The sequence below is a fragment of the Mandrillus leucophaeus genome, unplaced genomic scaffold (assembly GCF_000951045.1).
Source record: "Mandrillus leucophaeus isolate KB7577 unplaced genomic scaffold, Mleu.le_1.0 Scaffold388, whole genome shotgun sequence".
NCBI lineage: Eukaryota > Metazoa > Chordata > Mammalia > Primates > Cercopithecidae > Mandrillus > Mandrillus leucophaeus.
In genome coordinates, this window is record NW_012104120.1 from 2,270,497 (window position 1) to 2,298,450 (window position 27,954).

General features: G+C 44.0%; 2 protein-coding genes across 2 annotated transcripts in view; one reads left to right on the forward strand and one right to left on the reverse strand.

Moving 5' to 3' along the window:
* WDFY4 (WDFY family member 4) overlaps positions 1–27,954 on the forward strand; it is a 295,291-nt gene that overhangs the window by 224,588 nt on the left and 42,749 nt on the right. The window lies entirely within an intron of this gene.
* Positions 1,235–27,906, reverse strand: LRRC18 (leucine rich repeat containing 18). The gene is made up of 3 exons (XM_011990944.1): positions 27,813–27,906; positions 23,279–23,375; positions 1,235–2,213 (listed from the first exon to the last, which is right to left on the reverse strand). Exon 3 carries the CDS (start codon positions 2,134–2,136, stop codon positions 1,387–1,389), a length of 750 nt encoding a protein of 249 aa, XP_011846334.1. The 5' UTR covers positions 2,137–2,213; positions 23,279–23,375; positions 27,813–27,906; the 3' UTR covers positions 1,235–1,386.

Consider the following 27,954-nt stretch of genomic DNA (forward strand, 5'->3'; position numbering starts at 1 on the left):
GTCAGCAAACTTGCCACCAACATAGGAAAGTCCTGGGGGAGAAAAACCTCCCTCAAGGCATCATTCTTGATTCATTTCTTTTATGCACATGAAGGTGTGAGAGTGTGGTACACAGTGAGGCCAGAGAAGGTTCTCAGCTATTGTGAGGATTGACTTGGTTGCTGTCATTTTCTACCAAAAGATATAGCACAACTGGCACCACTGTTCAAAGTAGTATTTCAGCTTTGCAATGAACCAAGTTATGGTTCTAGAAGAGAACTGGCTTCTGCTGAGTATGTTCTCCATGTGCTGCCTGTTTTAGAGGCACAGAACCCTTGGAGTTAGGTATAGCATTATTTCCACTTCACGAGTGAGGGAACCAAAGCTATGTTAGGTGCCCAAGGGGATGCCAAGTCAGAAGCAGAGTTGCCATGGACCTAGATCTGTCCAACCTCAGAATCTTTGCCTTTTCTCTCTGCCAAGCCAGCCCTGCACATCCACGACTGGGATCTCCTGAATGCCTCAGACAATGGTGCTCTGCCCCATCTCATTTCAGTTACTCTCTCCACCAGCTTGCACCAGGCAAGCCAAGCTTTCTCCAAAGGGACACGGCCCCTGCACCTAGCACAGTGTGGAGTAAGGTGTTGATTTATTGAATGCACCAATCCATACTTGCCACCATTCTTTCCTTCCTCCCATGAGGGTCTGAAAGAACACTGAATGTAATAGGATGGTAGTACAACTTCATTCATTCACAGCCAGTCAGAGGTCTGCAGATTTAGCCAAGAAAGCTCCTAGAGCAAGTTGTGCAAGCTCAGTTCAGAGAGAAAACATTGCTTTGGGCCCAGGAAGCTATCTGCCTATTGATGCCTTAATAATAAAACCTGCCCGTTTCTGTGGCCCACCTCTGTCCGCTACCCAACACGAAGTGCTCATCTACTTTCTTACAAACTCATGCTCTGAGATTCCTTGGCTTTGAAGCCCGGACCCAAAACATTTCCACTGAATAAACTTCACATTTGGGAGCTGGTGGTGGGTTCTGAAATGCCAGCGATAGTGAGTGTGTGGGGGCATTAACTGCCTAGGCCACAGTGGTAAACAAGAGAGATCTGGGGGTAAGAGTAGGATGGACATGGACAGCCCCTTCCTGACTCACTGTGCCTGTACTTGTGAGTGTGTGTGCAGAGGAGGGAGAAATGTGTGGAATGGCAAGGAACCAAAAGCCCTTCAATCAATACAATCACGCGCTGAGGAAGTAAAGAAAGGAGTTTTATGGGCTTGGCTGAAAGAGCTGCTGCAGCCACAGGAGAGCCCTTGGTTTCCTGTGGATACAGCCCACTGCCCTCTTCCCTCCCTCTCTCTTTCCCTTCTGCCTCAGGGTCAGGGTCCAAGTCACTTCCAGTCTTCTCAGGAGTCCTTGGCCATAGAATTGGGTGAGATCAGATTGGGAAAGATAGTCTTTCTCGGTGTCGTCATGGCCATGTTCCTGATTCTATCCAGCTTGTCCCGGGCGTTTTGGCATTTTCTCAGGCAAGCCGCACACAGATCCTTCTCCTCCACCACATACAAGTTCTCTGGCCTCCTGATGGAGTCTATGAACGTTTCCAACTCGTCTGGCTTTGGAAAGGGGTTCCGCTTTATGTTGAGCTTTTTCAGCTTGGGGAGCTTAGAGATGCTCATGGGGATGTTTTTCAGTAGGTTGTCATGGAGCCCTACCTCATGGAGCTCCTTCAGGGCCCCCAGCGTGGTGGGCACACTGTCCAGGTGGTTCAAGCCTAGGTTCACAGTGCGGATGTTCTTTAGTTGCTTCAGCTCCACAGGCAGCCCGTTGCTGGTCAGCTGGTTGTTGCTGACGTTGAGGTAGAGCAGGCTGGTCATCTGGCCAATGGACTCAGGCAGCTTGTCTATATAGTTGCTGTGCAGGTCCAGCCACCGGAGGTTCTGGAATTTGGAGATGGAGTCAGGGATCTTCCTGATCAGATTCCGGCTAAGGTCCAGCTCATCCACGTCATTGAGGCGCAGAATACACTTGGGGAAGGTGGTAATTCCCATCTTGCTCAAGTCAAGGCGCTTTTTCCCATCAGAAGTGATTTTGATGCAATTCTTGGCCACCTTGAGGGTGATCTTGCCCTTGGGGCCTTTCTCACTCTTAGTCATGTTCTTTTAGTAAGGGAGTGTTAGAAGTTGGTTGTTCTGATTGGATAATGACCAGTGTGAGGAAAAATCATGAAAAACTGCTGAAAGATAAGAAAACATCTGGTTAGGAGATGCCAGAGGGCACTGGGCTCCCCCACGTCATGATGCTTTGCTCTCAGTGGTTTAAAAAGCAAGAAAGAGGATTGCGGAGAGAAGTCAGGGCAAAGTGGACCCAGCCCAGCCATAGATTGTCAGCAAACTGTGTGCCTTCTTCAGACTTTGATTTTCTTGGATGTTAAAATAGGAGGTGTAGGGTCAGCCTGAAGGACACTAAATGTCCCTCTAGCTGTGCCATGCCCTGACTTATAAATCCTCTCCACTATCCCAGACTGTCACGTACCCCCCACCCAGGGCCATGTGTGTGTGTGTGTTCTTGGATATCTGTCCCTTCCTAGACCCCTGCTTAAAGCTAGGATTTCCTTAAGTTATCATACAGGCTCTTGGGGAGGGACTGAGTTTTCAAGCCAACATAAGCCTGGATCTTAGAGAATAAGGTGGGTACTAAGACCGACTGCTCCCATCCCTCTTCTCCTCATGGACCCAGAGGAACTAGTGAGGCCTTGGCTACAGTGCAACAGTAGCCATGCGGAAAAGCCTGTTGCTCAGCCCAGGGGTATCAGGGTGTGCTATTGCTGGGCCCAGCAGCACCACAGCTCCCCATCATGAGCACACAGGGGAATGAAGGGTGCTGGCAAAGCTCATGGAGAATGCTGCCTTTTCCATCTCCTGCCCCTTCTCTCCTCCTCTCACATCCTTCACACTGGACTTCAACTCCTCTGCACAGAAACTTGATAAATGGCCGTGACTGCCATAGTGCAGGGAAGCAGAATGTCAATATGATGTGATGGGGATTCTGTCTTCTGCATGCTTGACTTAGAAGTCCAACTCTACTCTACTCACAATCTTCTTAAATTCTCTGTGCTTGTGTTTTCTTATTTGTGAAAACAGACGCCCTTACAGAGCTCTGAGGGAGCGTAAATTATCTACTATAAAGCACTTATAACAGTGCCTGGTGCATAGTAATAGCTTGATTAATGTTAGTTATTAAAAATTGCTACACATATTGTTTCTAATCCTCAACAACAAGATCCACAGCATTACCCCTATTGTAGCGAGACCAAGGCTCAGAAGTGAGGAAGGTCTACAGCCAGAAAGAGGATGCAACTCTTGTTCTGTTTGGTTCTGGGACCCCCTTTTCTTTTTAACAACTCAGTGCCTCCTGCTTGCTGATTTTTTTTTTTCTTTTGGACCAAGATTTCCAAACCGGGCAGAAGTATGCCCTTGGGAGACACAAACTTGCATTGCCTCTGTTCCCTGCAGAGATGGGCAGGGAGAGGTGCTCTACAGTCTCTGTACTTCATCACCTATACCTTTTATTAGAACCCAAGTTGATATAGCACATGAATATTGAGCAATCAGGCTGCGTGGGGATATAGTTATATGTTTTCGTCACCCAGTGTCAAAGGGAAATGTGTGCAAGCCTGTCTCACACCTACTGTAAATCCCACTGTCACCACTCACAGCTGAAGGGTCAGAGGGTCCTACCCTGTGAAAGGCCTGATGGATCACAGCCCCTTGGAATAGATGGTGGTCTCCACAGTAAACCAATGACAGTTCTTAGCTCTTGGCAGCATTGATGTTCATTTACACAGGCCTTGTAAGCTCACCCTAGTTTCTAAAAATGGTGGACTCCCTATTTTCGGGCATAATTGGCTGGTTTCCAGAGCCAGCACCATGTTCACCAATATGGAACTGTCTATATCATTCAGCTCTGAGAAACCAGATGGGATAAAGCAGCTTAAAAAACAAAGTGGAATCCAAGTCCAGTTAAGATTGGGTATGCTCACTTGGTCCCACCAGACTCCCGAAAGCAAGTAAAGCCTAGGGCACAATGCACAGAGACACTCTGGGGACTCTGAGATAAGTGATATCAGGCAGATTGGAGAAAAAATCCATAACTCAAAGGGAAGACCAATCTGGCCGCAAGTTTCCTGAACTCCCTTTTCTCCCCTCAACCATTTCTCTTGTTTTGGACTCAAGGGCAGCCCAGAACATAAAACTTTGCACCAGATAAGGACAGAAAGATTTCTGATTTCCAACAAGAACCTCTCTTTCTGGTCCAAGGAACAGGAAATGGATTTTTAAGGGTCAGAGACAGTAAGGGAAATCTGTTTTGTGGTCTGTTTTTTGTTTGTTTGCTTGCTTGCTTCTCTCCTGTCTCATCCCAGGCCACCCTGTGTCCCTGGAGTCATCCAGGCAGGCACCTAGAAGTTGGAAGAAGAGAAGCATTGTCTTTGACTAAACTGTGGTCCTCAGAGCTGGGGAGCTTGCTTTGTTTTCTCTACCCTACTGCCACTTGGCCCTAGAGGCAGAAACAGTTGCAAGAAGTGTGCAACAGATTTAGAAAACAAAATCCAGCCAGAAGATCAAGAAGTGGGGGGAGAAGAGATGCTCCTGAGAGCCACAGAGTTCAGACAGATTGCAACGGGGAAGAAATTCAGGAAAAGTGATTCCGAAAGTTGTATAGCAACTCCGGACTTGCCCTGAGCTGCCTCTGTTTAAAGGCAGAGGTGATTTCTTCATTGAGTGATCAAAGAGTACATTTACACAAACCTAAAGGGAATAGCCTACTATAGACCTAGGTGCTTTTTAAAACTAAAAAGTCCTGCTTTAAAAATGTGTGTGTGTGTGTGTATGTGTGTATGTGTATGTGTGTATATAGCCATGTGCTACATAATGATGTTTTGGTCAATGACAGATTGCATATATGACAATTGTCCCGTAAGATTATGATACTATAATTTTACTTTACCTCTTCCAGGTTTAGATACATAAATACTTACCGTTGTGTTACAATTGCCTATAGTGTTTAGTACAGTAACATGCTGTACAGGTTTGTAGCCTGGAAGCAATAGACTAGACCACATAGTCTACCTAGGTCTATAGTAGGCTATACCATCTAGGTTTGCACCCTTTGATGTTCACACAATGATGAAATCACCCAAGGATGCATTTCTCAGAAGGTATTCACATCAGGAAGTGACGCATGCCTCTATCTCTATCTCTGCTGATACCTATACTTACACCTGTATCTCAGAAAGAGTGGAAAAACAGTTGTGGTACAGAAAAACATTTGAAGGAAAAATGGCTGAAAACTTCCAACAGTGATGAAAAACATAGAAATTACAAACACAGGAAGGAAGTTCAGCAAACTCCAAACAAGATAAAGAAATTCACACTCAGACACATAATCAACCTGCTCCAAATTAAAGAAAAAACATGAACACTGTCAGAGAACAATGACACATCACCCACAGGGGAACAGCAATAGAAATGACTGCAGGTTTCTCATCAGAAACCACAGGGGCCAGAGGTGCTGGAAACATCTTTTTTAAAGTGCTGAAAGAAAAGAACTGTCAACCCAGACTGTGACAGTATGCTTTATAAATGAAGGCAAAATAAAGATATTATCAGATGAGTGAAAAATAAAAGTTTTTGCCACTAACTAAGCTGCTGTAAAAGAAATGCCCAAGGAAGTTCTTCAGGTGAAAGGGAAACTGTACTAGAGAGGAACTCAGAACTTTTAGGATAAAGGAAGTGCAATGAAAATGCTAAATATCTGAGTAAATGTGGAGGATTTTTCTCTTCTAAATACCCCTAAAGTATGTATGTGATTGAAAGAAAAGTAACACTGTGTGATGGAGTTGTCAAAGTATGTAGATGTCATACATAAGACAACTACTACATAATGGGGAAGTTAGCGAGACCTATATGGTGGTAAGGGTTTTACACTGCTTTTGAAGTGGTGAAAGATTAATTCTAAGTAGGCTGTAAAGTTAAGTATGTGTATTTTAATCCTCAGAGCAATCACTAAGGCAATATATAAAAAGATATAGTAAATAGTAAAAAACTAAATATATAAATGCGAATAAAACCGAGTTTAAAAATTCAAATAATACAAAAGAAGGCAAGAAAAGGGAACAGAGGGGCAAACAGAAAACAACTATTAAAATGATAGACTGAAATCCAAACAAAGCAATACTTACATTAAATGAAAGTGACCTACATGCACCAATTAAAAGACACAATTATCAGGATAGATTACAAAATAGAAAGACCCAATTGTATGTTGTCTATAAAGAAAATATACTTTAAATAAGCAACAATGAGTTGAACTAAAAGAATGTAAAAAGGCATACCATGCAAACACTAAAGGAAGGATGTAGTGACTTTATTAATGTCAGATAAAGCATATTTCAGAATAAGAAAATTTACCTGGAGTAAGACCATTACTTATTAATAAAATGAGCATTTAACCAATAAGACAAAAAAATCCTAAATGTGTATGTACCTAATAGCAGAGCTTCAATTTAAATGAAGCAAAGACATAAAATTGAAAGGAAGAATGGATAAATTTACCATTAGAATTGGAGACATCAATACTTGTCTCTCAGCAGTCAATAGAACAGGTAGAGAGAAAATCAGCAAGGAAAAGGTTTTCTCAACCTTGGCTCTATTGACATTTTAGACCAGATAATTATTTGTTGTCAGCAGGGGTGGGATGGTGACGGGGCTTGGGGGAAGACCTGTCTTGTGCACTGTAGACTGTTTAGCAGAGTAAGGCCAGAAGATTCTACCCACTGGTTGCCAGTAGCTGCCCACTAGTTGTAACAATCAATAATGTCTCTTGACATTGCCAAATGTCCACTGAGGAGCAAAATTGCCTGGATATGAGAATTGCTAGTATAGAATAACTCACTATTACCACCAACCAACTGAATCTGACATGTATAAAGCACTCTACCCAGCAAATGCAGAATACAAACTCTTTTCAAGTACATATGGAATATCCACTAATACAGACTATATTTTGGGTCATGAAAAAAGTCTTAACAAATTTAAAGAGTTGAAATTGTATAAAAAAGTATAAGCCAGTTCTTTGAAAAGATTAATGAAACAGATAGCCAGACTGACAATTTTTTAAAAAAAGAAAGAGAAGCCAAATTACAAATATCAGAAGTTAAAGGGAGGATTTACTAAATCCCACAGGCATTAAAGGGATAGTAAGAGAACAGTACAAACAACTCTAAAAAAAAAATTTAAAAAAAAAGGAACTTGGATAAGATCAACTAAAAATTACTAAATATTTGTGAAGGAATGAAAACCCAAATAGACCTCCATTTATTGAAGAAATGGAATTCATGATTGAAAACCTTTCAAAAAAGAAAACCCGAAGCCCAGTGGTCTTATCGTTAAATTCTATCAAACATTTAAAGAAGACTGTCTTGGTCCACTCAGGATACTAAAACAAAGTACCATAGACTATTTGGCTTGTAAGCAACATAAATTTATTTCTCACTGTTCCAGAGGCTGGGAAGTCCAAATCAAGTCTTTGACAGATTTGCCATCTGGTGAGAGCATGTTACCTGGTTCATAGATGTTTTCTTGCTGTGTCCTCACATGGTAGAAAGAGAGCAAAACAATTATCTGGGGTCCCTTTTGGTAAGGGCATAAATCCATTTATGAAGTCTCCACCCTCATGATCTAATTTCCTCATGATCTAAATGCCTCACTTTCTGATACCATCACACTGGAGATTACAGTTTCAATACAGATTTTCGGGGGACACAAACATTCAATCAATTGCAAAGACATACTAGCAATTTGATATGATTTCTTTAAAAAAAAATAGAGTAGAGAGCAATTCTCAACTTATCTCAACTTCTGATGTCAGCATTACCGTGATGCTAAAATCACACAAAAACAATATAAGAAAGAGATCTTCAGATCAATATTCTTCACGAACATAGTTACAAAAATCCTCAACATAGTATTAGCAAACTGAATTCAGTAACATGTAAAAAGAATATAAATGACAACCCAAAATTACTCAATACTTGGGAGTCAGGTAATGTAACATACCATATTAACAGACTAAAAAGAAAAAAAAGATCTTATCAATTGATGCAGAAAACACATTTGACAAATTTAACATCTTCTAGTGATGAAAAACTCTCAGCAAACTGGTAACAAAAAGGCCCTTATCTGGCTAAAGGACATCCACAAAAAAGCTAGAGCTAATATCATACTTGGTGAAGGACTGAAGGTTCTCGTCTGAAGTTTGGGAATAAGACAAGACAGCACACTCTCACTATGTCTGTGCAATATTACTTTGGAAATTCTAACCAGTGTAAGAATGCAAAAAATAAAGGCATACAGACAGAAAAGAATGAAATAAAACTGTTCTTATGCACAGATGTCATGATTGTCCACATAGAGAATCCCACAGAATTTAAAAAACAGTCTTGGAACTAATAAATGAGTTTAGCAAGGTCATAGGATACAAGGTTAGCACACAAAACCCCCATTGCATTTCCATATACAAGCTATTAATGATTGGAAACTGAATTATGAAAAATAATAATGCTCCAAACAATAAAATACTTCTATATTTCACATAAGTAACCAAAATTTGCAGGATTTTTATAATGAAAATTATAAAATGCTGATGTAAGAAAGCAAAGAAGATCTAAATAAATGGAGAAACATACCATGCTCATGAATTGGATGACTTAATGTCAACTCTCCCCAAATTGGTCTAATCAAAATTACAGCAGGATTATTTACATATATGGATGAATAGATTTTAAAATTTATATGAAAGGAAAAGAAACTAGAAATGGAAAATAATTTTGAAAAAGAATAATAGAGTTGGAGGATTATGCGTCCCAATTTTAAAATTTACCATATAGTTACATCATGTGGTATTATTGGTGATGGGACAGGTAGATAGGTCAATGGAACAAAAAATAGAGTCCAGAAATAGATCTACACAAACATGGCCAAATGGTCAATTGATTTTTGACAAAAGGTCAAAGGATGTTCCATGGAGAAACAATGAACTCTTCAACAAATGGTGTTGAAATTGATTATTTATATGCAAAAAATTAAACCTTGGCCTCATTAACTCACATTAACTCAAAATGGATCATAGATTTGAATGTAAAATGTAAAACTATAAAACTTTGAAAAGAAAATGAAGGAGAAAATCTTCATGACTTTGAGTAAATGCAAAAGCACAATTTACAAAAGATGGTATTAACAAGTTGAACAAAATTAAGAGCTCTGTGAAAAAAAATGTTGAGCATGAAAAGACAAGCTACAGACTGGAAGAAAACAGTGCAAATCATATATATCGTAGATATCTGGTATCCAAAATCTATAAAGATCTTTTCAACTTAACAGTAAGAAAGCAAGCAATACATTTTTTTTTAATGTCCAGAAGATTTAAAGATACATTTCAATATAGAAATGTACAAACACAAAAATCGATAGTGCAAAGTTTTGGCAAGGAGATACTATAACTAGAATTCTAATTCCTTGCTGATGGGAATGCAAAATGGTACAGCTTCTTGGAAAACACTTTGGAAATTTCTTACAAAACCATATAGTTATTATATCATCTGGCATTTCCCCGACTAAGTATTTACCCTAGAAAAGTAAAATTCCATGTTCACACTGAAACCTGTTCACATGTGTTTATAGATGCTCTATTCATAATTGCCCCAAACAGAAAAATAATAAATGTCCTTCAATGGGTGGATTCCTAATACTGTACAGTAGTCCCCCTTATGTGCTGTTTCCATTTCCACATTTTTAGTTCCCCAGATTGGAAATATTAAATGGAAAACCCCAGAAATAAGAAATTCATACATTTTGAATTGCTCACTGTTCTGAGTAGTATGAGGAAATCTCAGGCTATCCTGCTACATCCCACCCAGACTTGAATCATCTCTTTTTCCAGTGGATTCACTCTGTAAATGCTAGCTGCCTGTTCATCACTCAGTAGCTGTCCTAGTAGTGAGTAGTGATGCTGGTAGCTCAGATATGCCAAAGAGAGAGAAGCCTTAAAGTGCTTCCTTTAAGTGAAAAGGTGAAAGTTCTTGACTTGGGGAAAAAAACAAATCATGTGCTGAAGTTGCTAACATCTACAGCAAGAATGGATCTTCTATCTGTGAAGTTGAGAACAGTATATTGTTGAAATTGTTCTATTTTATGATGAATTATCATTGTTCATCTCTTACGGTGCCTAACTCATAAATTAAACTTTATCATAGTTTTCCTATAGGAAAAACATAGTATACTATAGTGGTTTCAGGTATTCAGTGGGGGTCTTAGAACATATAACCTGCAGGTAAGTGAGGACTGTGGTAATGGAATACTACTAAACACAAAGTCTACTGATACATGCAACCACTTGGATGAACCCTAAAGCATTTTGCCTAAGAAAAAAAGTCTCAAAAGTCTACATGAATGGAATGATTCCATTTATGTGACCTTCTGAAAAAGCCATAACTTTAGGTGCAGAACAAATTTGTGGTTGCAGGGATTAGGGGTTGGGGAAAGGCTTGACTAGAAGGGAAAGGCACAAGTGAGTTTTCTGGGTTGGTGTCACTGCCTGCACCCCCACAGTGATGGTGGTTATATGAATCTGTACCTCTGTTAAAGCTTAGAGAACTGTACCGAAAGAGGCAATTTTACTGTGTCTACACAGTAAATTGTTTTTAAAAAAACAAAATGGTTGGGACTCCATATTCTACTTCTGTTCCTCTCACTGTGCCTCCTGGCTCATCCCACGCTGGAAGTCTGTGATTTTGTTACGGCCCCACACAACCCAGTTCTGCCCCTGAAAAGGCATCCAAATAGGTACCATCTGGGCACCACTGTGGTCCAATGTGTATGTCTCCCTGGTGTATGCACCAGGGGGATGTGTTCCACAGGGAACAGCTGTTTACAAGCTGGCATGTCAGAAAAACTGTCTGCTGTGCTTGAGTTGAAATCTTCATTAAAAAGAGATGAATTGAGATCAGGGAAGTCTATGCACTCATCTGATGTTTGTCAATGGCTTCTCCTCATGGTAGATTTGCCAGATTTAGCAAATAAAATTGCAGAATCCCCAGTAAAATTTGAGCTTCAGATAAACAACAAATAGTTTTAGTATATATATATGTATGTCCCAATAATTGCATAGTTCTGTATTTTATTTGGCAACCATATCCCATGGGCCTAAACAATCAGTAAATTTTCATTTCTCTGTGGTCATTATTAGTCCTTTGGGACTGATTTAAGCTAAGTCCATGTGCTTACTCAAGCATTCATTCATTTGTTCACTCACTGTATCGAGTGCCTACCATTTATCAAGCCTCTGAGCAACACAGATAAACAGTAAACAGGCCCGGTCCTCAGGTTGAAATAGTTCAAATCTAGATCCTCACTGATTCTGGCCACCAGAATCCCCTAAACACTGAAAACCTGGGCTGCCTTTTGGTTTTCTTCTACTATGTAAGATAAAATTCAGCTCAGGGAGTCCAAACACACTGAGCATGGGTTAGAAAGAATCCTGGACAGGAAGGGGTGTTTCCAACAAACGGGAGATCCAGCCAGTTGGGCCCAGCTGTGCCTGCTGCCCACAGCCTACCCACACTGTGAGAAGAAGCCCTCCCAGCTCTGATGAATGGTGATGAGCAGCGCGGAGCTGGCTGCAGAGAACTCCTCCATTAAGGAGCCTCTCTCCAAAGGGCCCTTTGGCTCCAAGCCTGCCCATTAATCACCTCAAGGTAAAGTGAGGGCTGGCTGGGATAATGTACTTCACCTCCCCAGGGAGTCTGGGTCCCTAGGCAGCCCTGGGGCCAGATGGGGCATGGTGAACTTCCACCCTCTCTGCTCTTCTCCCTGGGGCCACCCGACCCTGGCAGGGACCCTTGTTCTCAGTTATAGAAGGCGGAGTGTGTTGTGTGGCTCAGGGTCCATCCTGACCCCCTAAGCTGCCCAATACCACTAGAAGCAGACCCAGTGCCAGAAGTCCCATCTCAGAGCCCCCAGAGACCAGGGATGTGCCTTGTGTTATCCAACTCTATGTAGCCACTTCCTGCCCAGAGTAAGAGTTGGCAAAAGAAGGGAGAAACAGATGATCTGTTTCAAACTGGCTAGATGGCCTATTATCATTTCATAGAATTCTTGAAATGTCAGAGTGGGATCAAGCCACACAAGGGAAGCTGATAGTTATAGAGAGAAAGATGTAAGTGGATAAGCATATAGATGGGTGAATAGGCAGATGAATGGATGTATTTATGTGTGGTTTGATGGATAATAGATTTCATTCCACATGAACAGCTTGGCAGCTCAAATATAAGAGGTTTCTAAATGTACTGTGTCTTTTTGTTCTTGTACAATTGGTTTTTATACTTTGGAAAAAGTGGACCAGTTGGTTTGACTTTAATTTCTAATTAATTTTTTCTCTCTAGTCATTGTGAATCAAACAGCATGGTGGGACACCCCATGGATATCTAAATTAAAAAAGTAATGGCAACCAATATATTAATGTCATCCAAATATTTGCAAACATTTCCAGTTGTAAGACCCTTGTCATTATGATACTAGAATTTGTCTGGTGCTTCACACTCACGTATCTTTGACTACAATTTTAAGTAAGACTGACTTTGTTTCTATATACCTGACATCCCTAAATAGCTTGCTAACACAATCTCACAATAATAATTTCATTCTTTCAACTGACCCATTGAGATACAGAATAGACACATGGAACTGAAACCCCCAAAGACACTGACGTTTCACAGCCAGTGTTTGGTACTAGCTTTATAGGAAGTTTCATGTCATGTGGATGAGAAATATCTTTTGCTTGTGGGTCATCTCTTAAGAGGAAATGATACAAACTTCCCTCAACAACTCACTCATTCAAAAGTAACTGCATTTGTCCTCTCTCCCGACCCTTATATTTACTGGTCATGTAACAGGCCAGCTCACGTAACTGTGACCTCCCGAGTGGCTTCAGATCACTCTCTTTGTCCTCTGCCCCTTCCCAGGATGGTCATGCTCCCTCTAAAGAGAGGCGGAGCTGTATCTTCACAGATGAAATCCATGGGAGGTGGAGACCTGCACTGTCATTCTGGGTCCTGTGTCTGTAATGGGTGTGTTGGGAACCTCTGGGCAGGCCTCTGAAATCAGCACTAACTTTTGACTTGGGCATAGCTTAGAGAATTACCCCTTGTCCAAAGATCATTCTGGGCCAGAAACTGTGTACTGTGCTACTTGCTCTGCAGTGTTACCTGGATTTAGGAATATAGCTTCCTTGGGGGTATAAACATAAAGTGTTTTTGTTTTTTCCACTAACTGCCCCAATGTGAGCCCTGCTTCCCTGTGGGCAGAAGGACAGATTGCTAGAAAGGGACAGATTAGAGGTACAGAGATGACAGTGCAGCTCACAGCAATAGCTTCACAACACTCTGGGCAGAGCTGATGGAGGGATGATGGCAGGAGAGATGCAGAAGCAGGGGCTGGAATCTTACAGGGACTCCACAGGGACTTTGGGGGACTTCTGACATCAATTTTGGAAATACTGCCAATGTCAAGAGCCCCTCTCTATCATTCACTCATGGTATCAAAGTAATTGCCTCAAACATGCTGCTGGGCCCTTCATGTATGTTTAATCTCCACAGCAACTATGCAAAATATCAACCTTATTTTTACAATAAGAGAATTGAGATCGGAGAAGTTAAGTGACTTCCCCAAGGTCACACAGGCAGCAAAGAGTACAGTCAGAGTCAAACCTTGATGTGTCTGATACGCAAGCTGGTGTACAATCTTTCTATACACAGTGCCACCTCTCTCTCTCCTCCCTCTGTTGCCTGTGCTCCAGCAGTAGCAAATGCCTCATCCTGGGGGTACATTGCTGGCCCCCACTGCCTCCAAGGGGAGGAAGCCATCCTGGAATCCTATGACTCTCAGGCTGAAAGCCACACCCACTTCTGCACAGGAGATTAAGGAAGGCCACTGGCCCCCCATGGCCCCAGGCCTCAGGAAGGGTGTTCCTGTTTTGCTGGAATCTCTGACATTGGAACCAAGGAATGTCAGAGTCCCCAGAACTCTGGGTGATGAGACACTTGCTCAAGTCCATTCTAATTTGGCATGGATTGGCCTGGGAACTGCAATGTCACCCCCTAGAGAGTCTGCTAAATGAAGAATGGTGTGCACTCTGGCTGAAGCAGCCAGCCAACTCAACAGAGTGAGGAGACAGAGAGGCAGCCTTAGCCAAAATCCCTGCAGAGGTTCAGTAATGCAGATGTTCCACTGGCCTTTTGGAGGAACTGACCACAGGCAAATAAGGTCCCTGAAGAAATCGCTTCAGTGTGATCCATTGCCTGCTCACTTCACTGTCCAGGGGCCCATATGCAGGATATTCATTTTCATAGATGTACCATATATATGTGGGTATATATCTAAATATGTACAAATAGTATGAATGTTACTGATATTTTAATAGCATTAACAGGGTCATTTAACTGTAAGAGCTTAGCAATTGATAATGAAAGAGAGAAAGAGAAACAGTTTATGGGGCACACATAATGCCACGAGCCAGTTCACTTCATAGGCATGTGTCCCCAAGTGGGTGGCAATGGAGGCAGAACCTGGCTGTTTCTCAGTTCCTCCAGTCCCTGCAGGCCCAATGCAGTGTGAACGCCTTGCCACATGGAGTGTGAGTCAAGAGTGCAAAGACACAGGATTTTCATGTAGCATCGCCCAGGGACATCAGTCAACTGCATTCCCTGGTACTCACCAGAGAGGCAGTGACCTCTTTGCCCTGGAGGGCTGCAGGCTGCTGTAGTGCCCCTGTATCAGGGGTGGCTGTATGCAGACCACCAGAAGTTTGATTTTTACCATGTGAGCTCACTTGAAAGTCTAACCTCTCATAAGGTACTTCTGCTATTGCCAAACAGCGGCTGTCTCTATGTGCTGGTCAAATGATGCTCCCCAGCACCCTCCCCGCTGCCTCTACACATCCTCAGAACCACGCTAAGAGGTACATCATGCCTGTGTCTTCATAAAGTGACATCTCCTTTGCCATTTCAGTCATCTGTACCACTCTCCTTTGTGGTAGGAATATTCCTCCTATTCTGGGTGGTGTAGGGAAGGAAGTTGTATGAGGAGTTTGTCCAGGCTCACACAGCCACCTTATTCCAGCACTTCTGTGGGGTATGTTCTTCCCATTACAACAAAACTTCCATCCCCATGCCTATAAAGTAGCAAACGGAGTGTCTGTATAAAAATTTCTCAGGTTCACTTCATTTGGCAATTATCTGGTTAATTTGATCAACCCAGCTCTAAGTGTCTTACTGGGATATTATGCATTTATAGCTTTGTCTGCCCCTAGTATTATTTACTTCTCTATCCTTAGCACCAGCGTGGCTCTGCACATGTGCTGCCTGGAAAGCCGTTAGCTGTCAAACTGCCCCCTTTCCCCTAGCGGATAATAAGAATTCAACTTTTATTTGGAGCAAAAGTTCCCAGGAGGTCACATGGCCCAATAACAAAAGATTATGATTTCTTATTGGTTTAATAGCATCTATTTTGTAATTCTGGATGTACTCTGTTTTAATTGGATTTGTTAAAGGAACAAAAGGGAATAGGTGGCTTACAATTAAAATAAAATATTAAGATGATTAGTGTAACAGACTAGAAATGCCTTGTTCATCCACCCTACGTTCAAAACACACAGACCAACCTCAACAGAAGCAGAAGTCAAAGAACCAAAGGCAGACCTGGCCCCTTTGAAGCCCATGAGGTGAGCAGTGATTCCATTCCACCCAATGTGCTTTAAACGCTGCCCTTGCCGGACAGGTGTTACTCTGTTTTCTCCTCACAGCTCCTCTCCTCCCGCAGATTAGGAAACTGGGCCTCAGAGAAGCAGCTTGGCAGGGGAAATGTGCCAGGGCTTTGGCTTTGGTGGGTGTGCCCAGCCCCCCGTTTACCTTTCCCATGACCCTGGATGGTCTCCTGAATCCCACAAGCTTCAGCCTGAACTCCTGTAAAGAGGATGTAAAAGTAGCTGCTTCCCCAAGGTCAGGGGAGGGCAATGCATGGCCCTTGGAGGCTTTGGTTTTGACGTGTGTGTGTGTTTGTGTATGTGTGTGTGTGTGTGTGTGTGTGTGTGTTGGCGGGGGTTAGCACAGGAGGCAGCAGCATGGATGGGACCACACGACTGACCAACTGGGGAGCCCGGACTCCATGTGCCAGCCCAGTAGAAACCCCATCAGACCCTGCAGCCCAGTGTCCTTATGGACCGTGACCCCCGCCTCCCTGAGTGCAGCCTTCAGTTAATTTATCCTGGGGGGCCAAGAGGACACATTGCTCCTTTGAGCTGCACAGGCCCCCTTGTATCATGCTGGGGCATCTCCTCACGTGGAATTCTTTCTGCACTGCACACCCTCTAGTTCTGGTGAGAGCCCACTGGCGACACAGCCCAGAGTCCACTGTAGCACCCTGTCTGCTGCAGGACAGCTCGCAGCTCTGCGGCAGCTTTGCTGACCACCTACCACCTGGGAAGGTGTGAAATGACTGCGAAGGAGAATGCTGAGGGTCAACTCTAAGGACACAGTTGAACTTCCCATGGTCCTTTGAAGTCATTCACTCATCAACAGTATTTGTTGAAAACCTGCTATGAACGAGGCACTGTTCCAGGCAGCAAACAAAGTGAACGTCCTGCTCACATTCTAGAAGAAGAATCAAGCAAAAATAAGATGATGGATGTTAGAAAGAGTCAGGATAGGCCAGGCGTGGTGGCTCATGCTTGTAATCCCAGCACTTTGGGAGGCCAAGGCGGGCAGATCACAAGGTCAGGAGATCGAGACCATGGTGAAACCCCATCTCTACTAAAAATACAAAAAAAATTAGCCGGGCTTGGTGTCAGGAGCCTGTAGTCCCAGCTACTCGGAGAGGCTGAGGCAGGAGAATGGCATGAACCCGGGAGGCAGAGCTTGCAGTGAGCAGAGATCATGCCACTGCACTCCAGCCTGGGCAACAGAGCAAGACTCGATCTCAAAAAAAAAAAAAAAAAAGAAAGAGTCAGGATAGAGACATAGAGTAGAAGAGAAGACTTGGAAGATGTGCTTTTTTAGAAAGGGGAGGCCAGGAGGGCCCTCTTTGGGGCCTGAGCAGATGATACCTGAGCAGAGATCAGAGAAAGTGAGAATTCAGGCAGAGGATTTCAGATGGAGGAAACATCCAGTGGAAAGGCCTCATTGCAGAGAGGAGGGGATGGACAACAAGAGGAAGGAGAGGAGGAGGACAGAGGAAGAAAGAAGGAAGGAGGAAAGGGAGGGTGGGAGGAGGCACAATAAAAGGTAAGTAAATAAACAGGAGAAACCCAGCCCTGAGGCTGGTACCAGGCATGGGGTTGCACTGGACTGATCTCATAGCCTCTGGGCTCCAGCAGGAAGCTACCATGTCCTGGACCCCATACTCCAGGCCAGTGAGTGTAGGCATCAGGGGGCAGTGGAAATAGCCCAGGCATGGGAGGAAGTTGATTGAGTGGGTTAGAGGCTGCCTCTGCCATGCACCCCCTGAGGGCCATGGCCAAGCCCCTTGCTCCTCCTCTCTGCCTACACTCATCGTGCTGGTCTACACTCACTGCCTTGGGGTGAGCCCACCTAGTCTCATTGCTTTGAATATGATCTATACACTAACAATTCCCCAGTGTTTGGTTCTTGCCTGGACCTTGCTCCCCAATTCTGGACTCACTTAGCCTACTGCCTACTTAGCATTTCTCCTTGGATGATTTTAAGCATCTCAAACCCTGCCTGTCCCAAACCCAGCTCCCAGCCAGCTGCTCCACCACAGCCTCTTCCAGCTGGGCTGACAGCCTTGGCCTCCTGTGGACACTCAGGGCCCAAACTGTGGCATCAGACTCGACACCTCTTCTTCCGTCCACCCCCAATTAATAATGCAGACTGACCTTCCCCCACACACTGATGCCCCTTATTTCTCTGCACTTCTCCTCCATAGCATCTGGCATCTAAATGTAGTTTATGATGCATTACTTGTTAATCTTGCATTTACTATCTATCTCTCGTTCTCCTCCCCCACCTACCCCAGGACACATGGCCTGTCTTGTCCACTTGTGCATCTCAGTTCCTAGCACAGAGTAGGCCCTTGGTCAATACTAGTTTAATAGACACATTCTAGGTGCTTCCAAGGTCAATCCTGATTCCCATGCCCTCAGAAAAGGTCTCAGCTCTCAGCTTTGTCCCAGATTCATAGCTGAGAGTCAGCTGCTGCATAATCAACTTGACTCACTGTTTTTACATGTACTGTTAAAGGAGTTCCAGTACATGAATACGTTTTAAGGGAGAGGTCCCTCGGGAAAACTCAGGTTGTCATTTGCACACAAAATATTCGTTGGTCACTGAGTGTGTACCCTCTTGGAGACAGGGATGCTTTCCAAATAGACACAGATGATGGCATGATGGATTGTTTGACCATGAGAACAAGTGCACTAGGGGGCTGGAGAGTGGTCAGTAGCATCGCACTTGAAGCCACCCTAACTGGGTTAGGCCAAGGGGAGAAGCATGGGAGCCAAGGCAAAGAGACGAGATGAAGCAAGGAAACGGCTGGTACTCTGAGAAGAGGTGGGACCAGGCTATGGAGAACACATAGAGGACACTTCTAAGAATCTCCCTTCAGGAAATAAGAATAAGACTTTTGATAGAAACATGCTTATGATGGTGCCATTTAAAATAGTAAAAAAAATTAGAAACAACCCAAATATCTAACAATAGACAAGTGATGAAATAATTACCGTGTAATCATGGAATGAAATAAATAATAAACAGAAACTAAAACAAAACAAAACATTATTTTCCAAAAGTGTCAAAAGGCAAAATGCTGAAGATGTCATGTTAATGAAAAAACATCTGTCCGTGTGAGCCCTGTGTTCTCCGGCGCACATGCACCCCCACACCCAGAAAAGAGGAGAGAAAGAGCTCCAAGAATATCAGCAACGCTGCTCTCTGGAGGTGATGGTCCTGGGCTCTTTTTACTTTTCTTCTTATACGTCTACATAGTTTTTAAATGCTCTGCAACAGATATAAAATCTGTTTCTAACCAGAAAAGAAAGTTACAAACACATATTCACACACATGCACGCACACTCACACTCCAAACACACACACACACACACACACACACGATTCTGTTTCCTTTCCTATTACCTGAATTCAGGAGAGGACAGGGTGGTGGTGGGGGTTATTCACTGGAGCTGGATTTGCCTGGGGCAGTTGCAGATAAAGTATACCTGAGAGGTGTCCCTACCTCTGCAGACACAGGAATTGGGCAGCAGGTTGACAGTCTGGTTGCCTGAGGCAACCAGTGCTGTCCTAGGTCATCTGTGGGCACTTTATGCTGTCACAGAGTGGAATGCAAGAGGTGGTCACTGAGAGTGGGGGAGGGGCAGGCAGCCCAGGGCAGCTGTTCCTGTTTCCCTCCAGAGATACTCTATCAGGGACAGCCCACCCTCAGCCAGCCACGGAGGGCTGTGCTATAAACAACACGTGGCCTCTTATGAGCAGGTGGCCCGTATTATGGTGCAATGTAGGGAGGAAACGTCAAGCAGAAGGTGTACTTTCTCCCTGCAACCTCAACCAGAGGTGAAGAACTGTGGGAGGACTGGCCTACTTTTTGAAAGAATGCTTCAGATTAGTGGAGAAAAAGGGTAGTTTGGGCTCAGTGCTTGCATGGAAGACCCTTGTCTTTCAGAAAATGCTGCAACATCTAATCCTAAATTTCTTCTGCAGAAACTTTTCCTAAATTCAGATTTCCTTTCCCTCCTTGAATCTTTATCAGGTTTATTTGAAATCATGACTGAAGCACTTGGCATTGCCCCCAATAAGAGAGATAGCTTTCCTTAGGACTTTGTGCAAACATACATAACTATTGCCAGGAGAGCTGAGAATGATGTGGTCAGGACAGGGCAGCATCCTGGCAGCTTCCAGATAGGATGGCCACCCACACATTAGTCATGCCAGCTATCCCTTTTTTTCCTGCTGTGCTTGAAAAGGTAGGTGGGTAGGCTGCAGGGAGCATAGGAGCTGTGAGGCAAATAGAAGTGAGCCCCGCTCCCCTTCATTGCCAACCCAGGTTTAGTCCCGTAACATGCCTGAGCCCAGTTTATTGCTCTGCAAAATGGATTGGTCAATTGCTCGTTGTTTGAAGAGCGAATGAGGTGATAAAAATGTTAGGTGACTAGTGTTCAGTGAGCACTCAATAAACAGTCATCTGGCTTCTACTACCAGAGGTGGATGCTAGTGGGGAATGCTGGTGGAGTCACCAGACTGCACCGTCTCCATCACCTCCCTCAAACCAGCTGCTCTGGGCCGCTCCCCACTGGTCAGGAATCTCAGATGGAGGAGTTGGGGAACAATCTTTGCTGATTCCCAAATATGAAATCTTTGCAACCTTTCAAGCACTGACAAATTATTAATAATAACATTACTAGTGATTACAGAAAAAGAAATATAATAATAGCTACTTACAGATATAATTATCCCTATACTCACTTTTAATCTCTAGAGCTGGCTAGAGTCCAGTCTCCCCATTCATTTGTCTGTCCAGCAATTCCTACTGGAGTTGTACTATGGGTCAGGTCAGTGGATATGCAGTGAGCAAGGCTATACCTTTGTGTTTGTTATGAAGCTACTGTTTCAAGAGACAGCAAATAAAGCAAAACAAAAAAAAAAGAAGGAGACAGAGAAAAAAAAAGAGGGAGAGAGAGGAAAAAAAAAACAAGGAGCATTGCAGTTGGTGTAAATGCTCTGCAAATAATAATAGCTGATGATGTGACAGAGAATGCCGAAGTCAGACAGGGCATATTGGTGGGGATGTTGCTAACTCAGACTGAGGTGGGTGAGGAGGTCCTTTCTGAGAAGGTGACATCTGAGCTGTAACTAGAATACTAAGAAGAAGCCACACTGAAGGATTTTGGAAAGAATTGACAGGAAGAGGGTGTAAGCTGGAGGTCAAGGAGGGGAAGGCGAAGAGCTGGGCAGGGGCAGCGCAAGGTGGGCCATGTGCACATGGGTAGGGGACAACATAAGGCCCTCTAGAAGGATGACGTTGGCTGTAGGGAAGCAGCAGAGGCAGGGAAGGAGAGTGATGGAGACAGGCCAGCTGCAGGCAAGAGAGGATGGGAGTCTGTGCTGAGGGGCATGGCGGAGGAGGAACCATATGGATCCAGGCTCTGTGGTGGAAGCAGAGTAGATGGAACATTCTTCTAGATTGTATATGTGGACCAGACAAAAAGAAAACTCAAGAGCAGGCTGGAACTGCTAGAGGGGCCTAGCACTTCCTGTATCTTTTTCTTCCTTTTGCTCAGCACAAAGTCTAAGTACCTCATGTGTGTCATCTCATTTAATCTGGTCATTCCACTTCACAGATGAAACACCCAGGGCCTAGTCAAAGGCACATGCCTCGACTGGAGCCAGAATCTCTTTGGTGCCCTTTCCCATGGACTTAGCCGCCATCTGACTTTTCCATGCAAGCTTGGCTTTACAATGTTGGATGGCTCTCTTGGCCGCCCAGGAAGCTCCTGACTCATCATGTTCTGCAGATGCTGGCAGGAGCTGAGCTAGATCCTGTGGGAAACTTTCTTCCTAGTCAGGTCAAGCCCCATCCTTATGGCTCATCCCTCCCCGAAAAAGAAGCATGCATGTGTTATTAGACCCAGTTCTAGGGGCTGAGATGAGTTCCATTATATGAGACCAGTAGGGAGCTCAGAAACTGAAAAATTGGCAGTGAATTGCATTGGCAATGGGCTGAGAGTTGGCAATGGGGCTGACAGCAGAGTACACGTGGGCGTGGTTCAGTTGCACACCTTGTGTTCTGGGGTTTCAGGGGCCTGGAAACATCACCTAGCTTTCACTCTCTTATCTCTCCACTGATAGGAAGGGAGAAAGGGCCTGAAGTCACCCTTGACGCTGGGCAACAGTGAGAGACCATTGGAGGCCCAAGCGGAAGCTGGAGGCACCAAGCACCAGGCACTAACAAACCAATCTGCAGACAACCACAGGGCTTGGGGCCCTGCAGGGTAGACAGAAGCTGTCTCAGTGCCTCCCATCTCCCCTGGAGGCTGAGGCTCAAACCCAGAAGGCATGTGATCTCTCCAGCTTACAGGCCTGTCACAGCCCTGTCCTCCTAGACGTGTGACTTTGCACAAGTTTCTTAACCTTTCTGAGTCCCCATTTCATTGACTGGGAGTGTTATTTCGTACTTGGTTCACATAGCATCCATGTTGTTGATAAATGCATGGGGAATTTATTATGTGCTGGACCCTTTGCAAAGCAAAGACACTACCTAATTTTTAGCACATTAAAATGAGGTTCCTCCCTTTGTATGGATTCTGTGGACCACCCACTACAGACCAGGCATTTTATAGACATTACAATTGAGTCATAACTGCCTGGCATGTCGATTTTCATCTCCACTGGAGGGATACAGCAATTGAGGCTCAGAGAGGCTGAGAAACTTGTGTGGAGTCACAAAGACTCTAAGTAGAGGGTCTGTCTTTTCCCACTATACCTGTCATAAAAGTTGGGACTTGAGGAGTGTGTTCCTGTGTGTCCCATGAAGAATCCCCCTTTGCAAGGCCCAGCTCAGCCTAGGGCTTAACCACTTATTAGTGGGTTCTAGTGTTCAGGATAACTTGTAGAAAAAGTTTACCACTAGACTTCTTAAAACACAGATTGCTCTCCAAACCCCATTACAGTAAACAATAATCAGATTTGTTCCGCTGGGCTGGACCCTCGTGAACGAACAAGCAGTCACAGTTTAGTTTCCTTAGAGGGGTGACTGGTCGGGTGAAAGCAAACAGTTCAAACACGTCTCCACCTGCCTGTAGAGCAGCAAAAACACCACGGAGACCCAGACATTGGAGACAGGATACCCAAATGATCCCCAAAGCGCCACTGACTCGCACACCTGCCTTCCCAGGCTCGCCTGTGCCCTGGCCTCCGAGGACGCCCACTGTGCCCCAGCTAGCTGCCCTTCCTGGCTGGGGCTCAGGCAAGCTTCCTTCTCTCCTAAATAATGCATTAGGTGGTGTCTGGGCTTTGTAAATAAAGCATACTCAGAGCACAGGCATTTCCAAAGCCGCTTACTCGAAGAAGGGGAGAAAGAGAAAAAGTAGAGATGCAAGCAGTTTTTTGGCACAGTTAAAGTAAATTGATAAGTGCAGGGCCAACACTCGAGCAAAACTTACCCTGCTAGTCCCAGCTTCTCCTTCTCAACTGTGAAACTTTGTCACCAAGCAACAAGAGACTTGGGACCTGGAGGTCATTAGCAGTCTTGACACCAGCCTGCAAAGTGAGAGGACACAAGGCTGAAACGGTCTCTAAGACACTCAAATTTCCCAACAGGCTGGCTTACCTGCCACAAGGAGGGAACCCCAGGGCTCACCCGCTGTGATTCCTGCAGTTGGGCTTTTCCTCGGGTTCACCCAGCAGTCAGTGGGAGAGGATCAAGGCAGAGCCCCTGTCCATGGCAACGGCCAGGCGGATGTGGCTACACAGGGAAGAAGCCACACATTTCTCTTGAAAGAGACACATATCTCACTTTAATAGCATTCATGAAACATCACTCCCCTTTCTTTGAATTTGTGCAAGTATTCTTTTTTTCTGCTCTTTGGTTTTTGAGAGGGCTGTCTTTCATCTATTTATTTGAATTTAATTATTTCTTACTTTTTTGTTTCTCTTTGCACCCTTTTGCCACTGTTAAATCAGAGTAGCTATAGTACTCATAAAATCATACAGCCCTGTAATCATATTCTCTCACTTGATTGTATGTCATTAAATGCTGGTGTGTAGTTTCTGAAATCTGCATCCTGAATGAACATACAGCAGTGAGCCTTGTGCTTTGCTTTTCGTGCTGTTTCCAGCCTGGCATTATCGTGAATAAGGCTGCAATTATCTATTTGTGCATCTATGGTCTTTTTTTTTTTTCAGTTTTTTTTTTTTTTTGTTACATTAAATTTCCAGAAATTGAGAAAATGAGGAAAACAAATTAAGTATGAAAATTATTATGCAGATGATAAAGCATTGAAGAAAAATTAGAAAATGTATATGCAGAAATAAGAGATTAAAATGCTCTAATTTTTTCCACCTAGTCATAAATTAGAAAATAAATTAATTAGCAAATAAGTGAAATAAGTAATTTCGAATCCAAAATTAAATTTAAGTAGTAAAAATTCTGGAAAGTACAAAAAAAAGCAAAATAAAATGACTTCAATTTAGAAATGAAAACAAAACAGATCATTAAATGAATGCTAACTATAACATTTTTGAATACATAACCATCACCATATTATGTTTTAAGTCCAAAAAATAAAATACATAATTTAATTTAGACAGCAAATGGATTTAAATAAATTTCTGAATGAAGATGACTAGAAAATTTAAAATTACCTCAAATTCTACTACCTAGTATACTTCTAATTAGAATATGTAATACATAATTTAAAATTGAAATTAAATAATATAAAAATCATAAAGCACCTAAGAATAAAATCAATATTTGAAAGAGGAAAATATACAAGATAAATACATTTTAAAATATAGGTACGTAAAACCTTATGAAAATTAAAAGCACTCAGACCGGGCGTGGTGGCTCATACCTGTAATTTCAGCACTTTGGGAGGCCAAGGGGGGTGGATCATGAGGTCAGGAGATCGAGACCATCCTGGCTAACACAGTGAAACCCTGTCTCTCTAAAAATGCAAAAACATTAGTCGTGCGTGGTGGCACGCGCCTGTAGTCCCAGTTACTTGGGAAGCTGATGCAGGAGAATCGCTTGAACCCGGGAGACGGAAGTTGCAGTGAGCTGAAATCCCGCCACTGCACTCCAGCCTGGGCAACAGAGTGAGACTCCATCTCAAAAAAAGAAAAAGAAAAAACAAAACGAAAATTAAAAGGACTCATAATTTTGGCAACTGGCAGTAACTTTGTATTATATAAATTTTAGGGTTTTTTTTTTTTTTTTTTTTTGAGACATAGTCTCACTCTTGACACCTAGGCTAGAGTGCAGTGGCACGATCTTGACTCACTGCAACCTCCACTTCCCAGGTTTGAGTAGCTGGGATTACAGGCGCCCACCACCACGCCTGGCTAATATTTGTATTTTTAGTAGAGATGGGGTTTTGCCATGTTGGCTAGGCTAGTCTCGAACTCCTGATCTCAGGTGATCCGCCCACCTCGGCCTCCCAAAGTGCTGGGATTACAGGCGTGAGCCACTGTGCCCAGCCAACTTTCAGATTTTTAATGTATATACAGCCTCATATTATGGCATGGTTGTACAATAACAATCTGGTCAATTTACAAATGCTCATTTTTTAATGTCGTGCTGCCAAATATATGCCACTGATTAGTTTGTCAGGTAGCTGGCTTTTCATACACTAGGATGAAGATTTTTGTTTGTTTGCATTTGTTTTCTTCAGTGTCAGGGCCCTGGAGCAAGGTCTGATCCTGGCAGGTGCTCTGAACAGTCAGTGTATCGGTGTTTATGCCGGCTGCTCTGTGCCAGGCCGAGGGTAGACACCAACAATGAATTTTACACCTCCCTGGCCTGTACACCACCTCCTTGCCCCACACCTCCATATCGTCGTCTGTTAATGGAAATCATGGTAAATTCGTTGGGCCTTTGTGGAAATTAGACAATAGGCAAAAAGTCTTCACACTTTTTAACAGGTTAAACAATTAAGTGTTATTATTAGGTCTAGAACTGTATGCAGAATTTCCACATGTTAGGGAAATGAAGAGTGATAGGACAGAGAGGTTTAATGAGCTGTTAGTCCAGCAGGGTGTCTCCGGTTTGAAAGGGTACATCTGTCTCTGCATGGATTTCTAATGCCCTACCTGGGTCTGAAAAGTAGAGTCCAGGTTGATACAGATTTGCTTCTTAGGAGAAATAAATGGGGAGAGAGGGAGTGTGTTTGGCTTCTCACTGAACAGCTCTGCCCCTGCCACACTCTGCCCCCAACATCTCCCCAGCTCACACATTCCCTACACAGGGAGCCTCCCCTGGCAATGGCTAAGCAAGACTATTTTCTCCTGTCCTGAGAAATAGCCCATACCCTTCAGCAGGCCTGTGTTTCCAGCTTGCCCAGATAAGTGATTTTTCTTCTCATTGTGGCTTATGTATGCCTAGTGCTTCTTAACTCAAGAATCAAATCCCTCAGTCACTCACTAACCCATTTTACCATGTCCTCAAAACTGTTTTTGCAAATAGGCAACACATGGGATAATTTGGAGAGGCAGCAGGATTTTGAGATGTGTCTGCATTAGCTCGGGGGCCCAGGTTAACCTACAGGCCCTCTGTAGATGTCTGCCATGTTAGGGCTACACCTAGCCTCCCAGTGCCAAGTGAAGAAGAGGATGGGCAAAGACCCCAGTCTCCTTCCAGGGCTGAGAGGGTGCAGCCTTTAGCCAGATGAGTCCCTCGGCTGAGAGCCTTTGGTCTGGGGGCTAACCCACCATATCCGGAGGCCCAGCCGCAGGCTGTTCTGCCAGTCCCCGATGGAGGATGAGCTCTTGGAACGTGCGTCTGGCTCTCTTCTCTCTGCCACCTACTCTGGGGACCTGGTTTCAGGGTAGGGTGGAGCTGGCCCAAGGGAGAAGAGTCAAAGCAGGACTATGAGGCAACTCAAGGTACTGATGCTGTGCAGCATGGGGTAGGGAAGGCCCTAGGCCACCTGGCATTAGTGCTCAAGCTTCTGAAACTCCTCTAGGGGGTAAAGGACAGAGATTTGGTTAAAAATGAAGCAGGATGGTGTAAATGACCCCTGGAAATAAGGAAAAACTTGAACTACCCACGATGTCCTGATTCAGAGATAATCTTTCCATCTTTGAAGTCATCCAGTAGAGGTGGACACCTGTCCTGGGTGGGAAGGGAGTAAAGGGGTTGATGTGATGTCCTCTGTATGTCCGCCCGTGCTAAACCCAATAAGGCCAGGCCAGGTAACCGCCACAATCCTCACTGGCTTCGTTCAAGTTTTTCTGTTCTTCTCTGCTCCACCCCAAGTTGCCCACAGGCCCCAGTCTTGTCCTGAAGCTCAGTGCAGGCCCCCAGCAAACCCTGAGGATTGTGTTTGCTGGGCTGAACGAGCAGGTGCACAGGTTCCCAGGTCGCACAATCCTAAGGTCACCCAGAGCGGGACTGGCAGAACCAAGCAGGTCTTGACCAGAAGCAGGCCCCATTCTGCCACCACACTCTCCTTCCTCCCAGAGTAGAAAAGAATCTTCCCTGCTCCTGAACAATGTCAGCATAGCCAGGACCATGTTTGTGGAGCAGCTCCGTGCCCACACCAATGCTAGCCTTCTCCAGACCCATGGTCTCACTGGCTCTCCCATGCCCCTGTGTGACCAGTGTGGCCAGTGTGTTGCGAGGATGATATGGCAGATCAGAGAGGCTTGCTGTCTTGCTCGGGGCCCCCCATTTAAGTGGTGGAGGTAGAATTTAGATCCAGGTATCCCTGACTTCACAGCCAGAGCTCTTTCTCAGGCTGCCTCCCACAGATCTCAAGAGCACATTAGAAAGCCAAGAGCCATTTGCAACATCTTGTTTAATCTAAAACTTACATGATAATGATGGATGATGGACGATGCAGTTTATTAACTCTTAAAGCAATACTTTCAACTAATCACCAGTTACCAATAAAATTCACATAGATCATTTTGAGAGTTCTGTAGTCGCCTTCAGATTAACATGATTTTAAAACAATATTAAAAAAAAATAGAACTCACCTTTGGTTAGGTGTCCTGGAACTGCTGGTAATGGCGTCTTTCTCTGACAGTACCAGAAATAATGGAACTTCCTTGGAGCTGATAGCCAATGAAATGAGGAGTGGGATGGTGAAATGCCTTTTTCTTCTGTATACCATTCCAC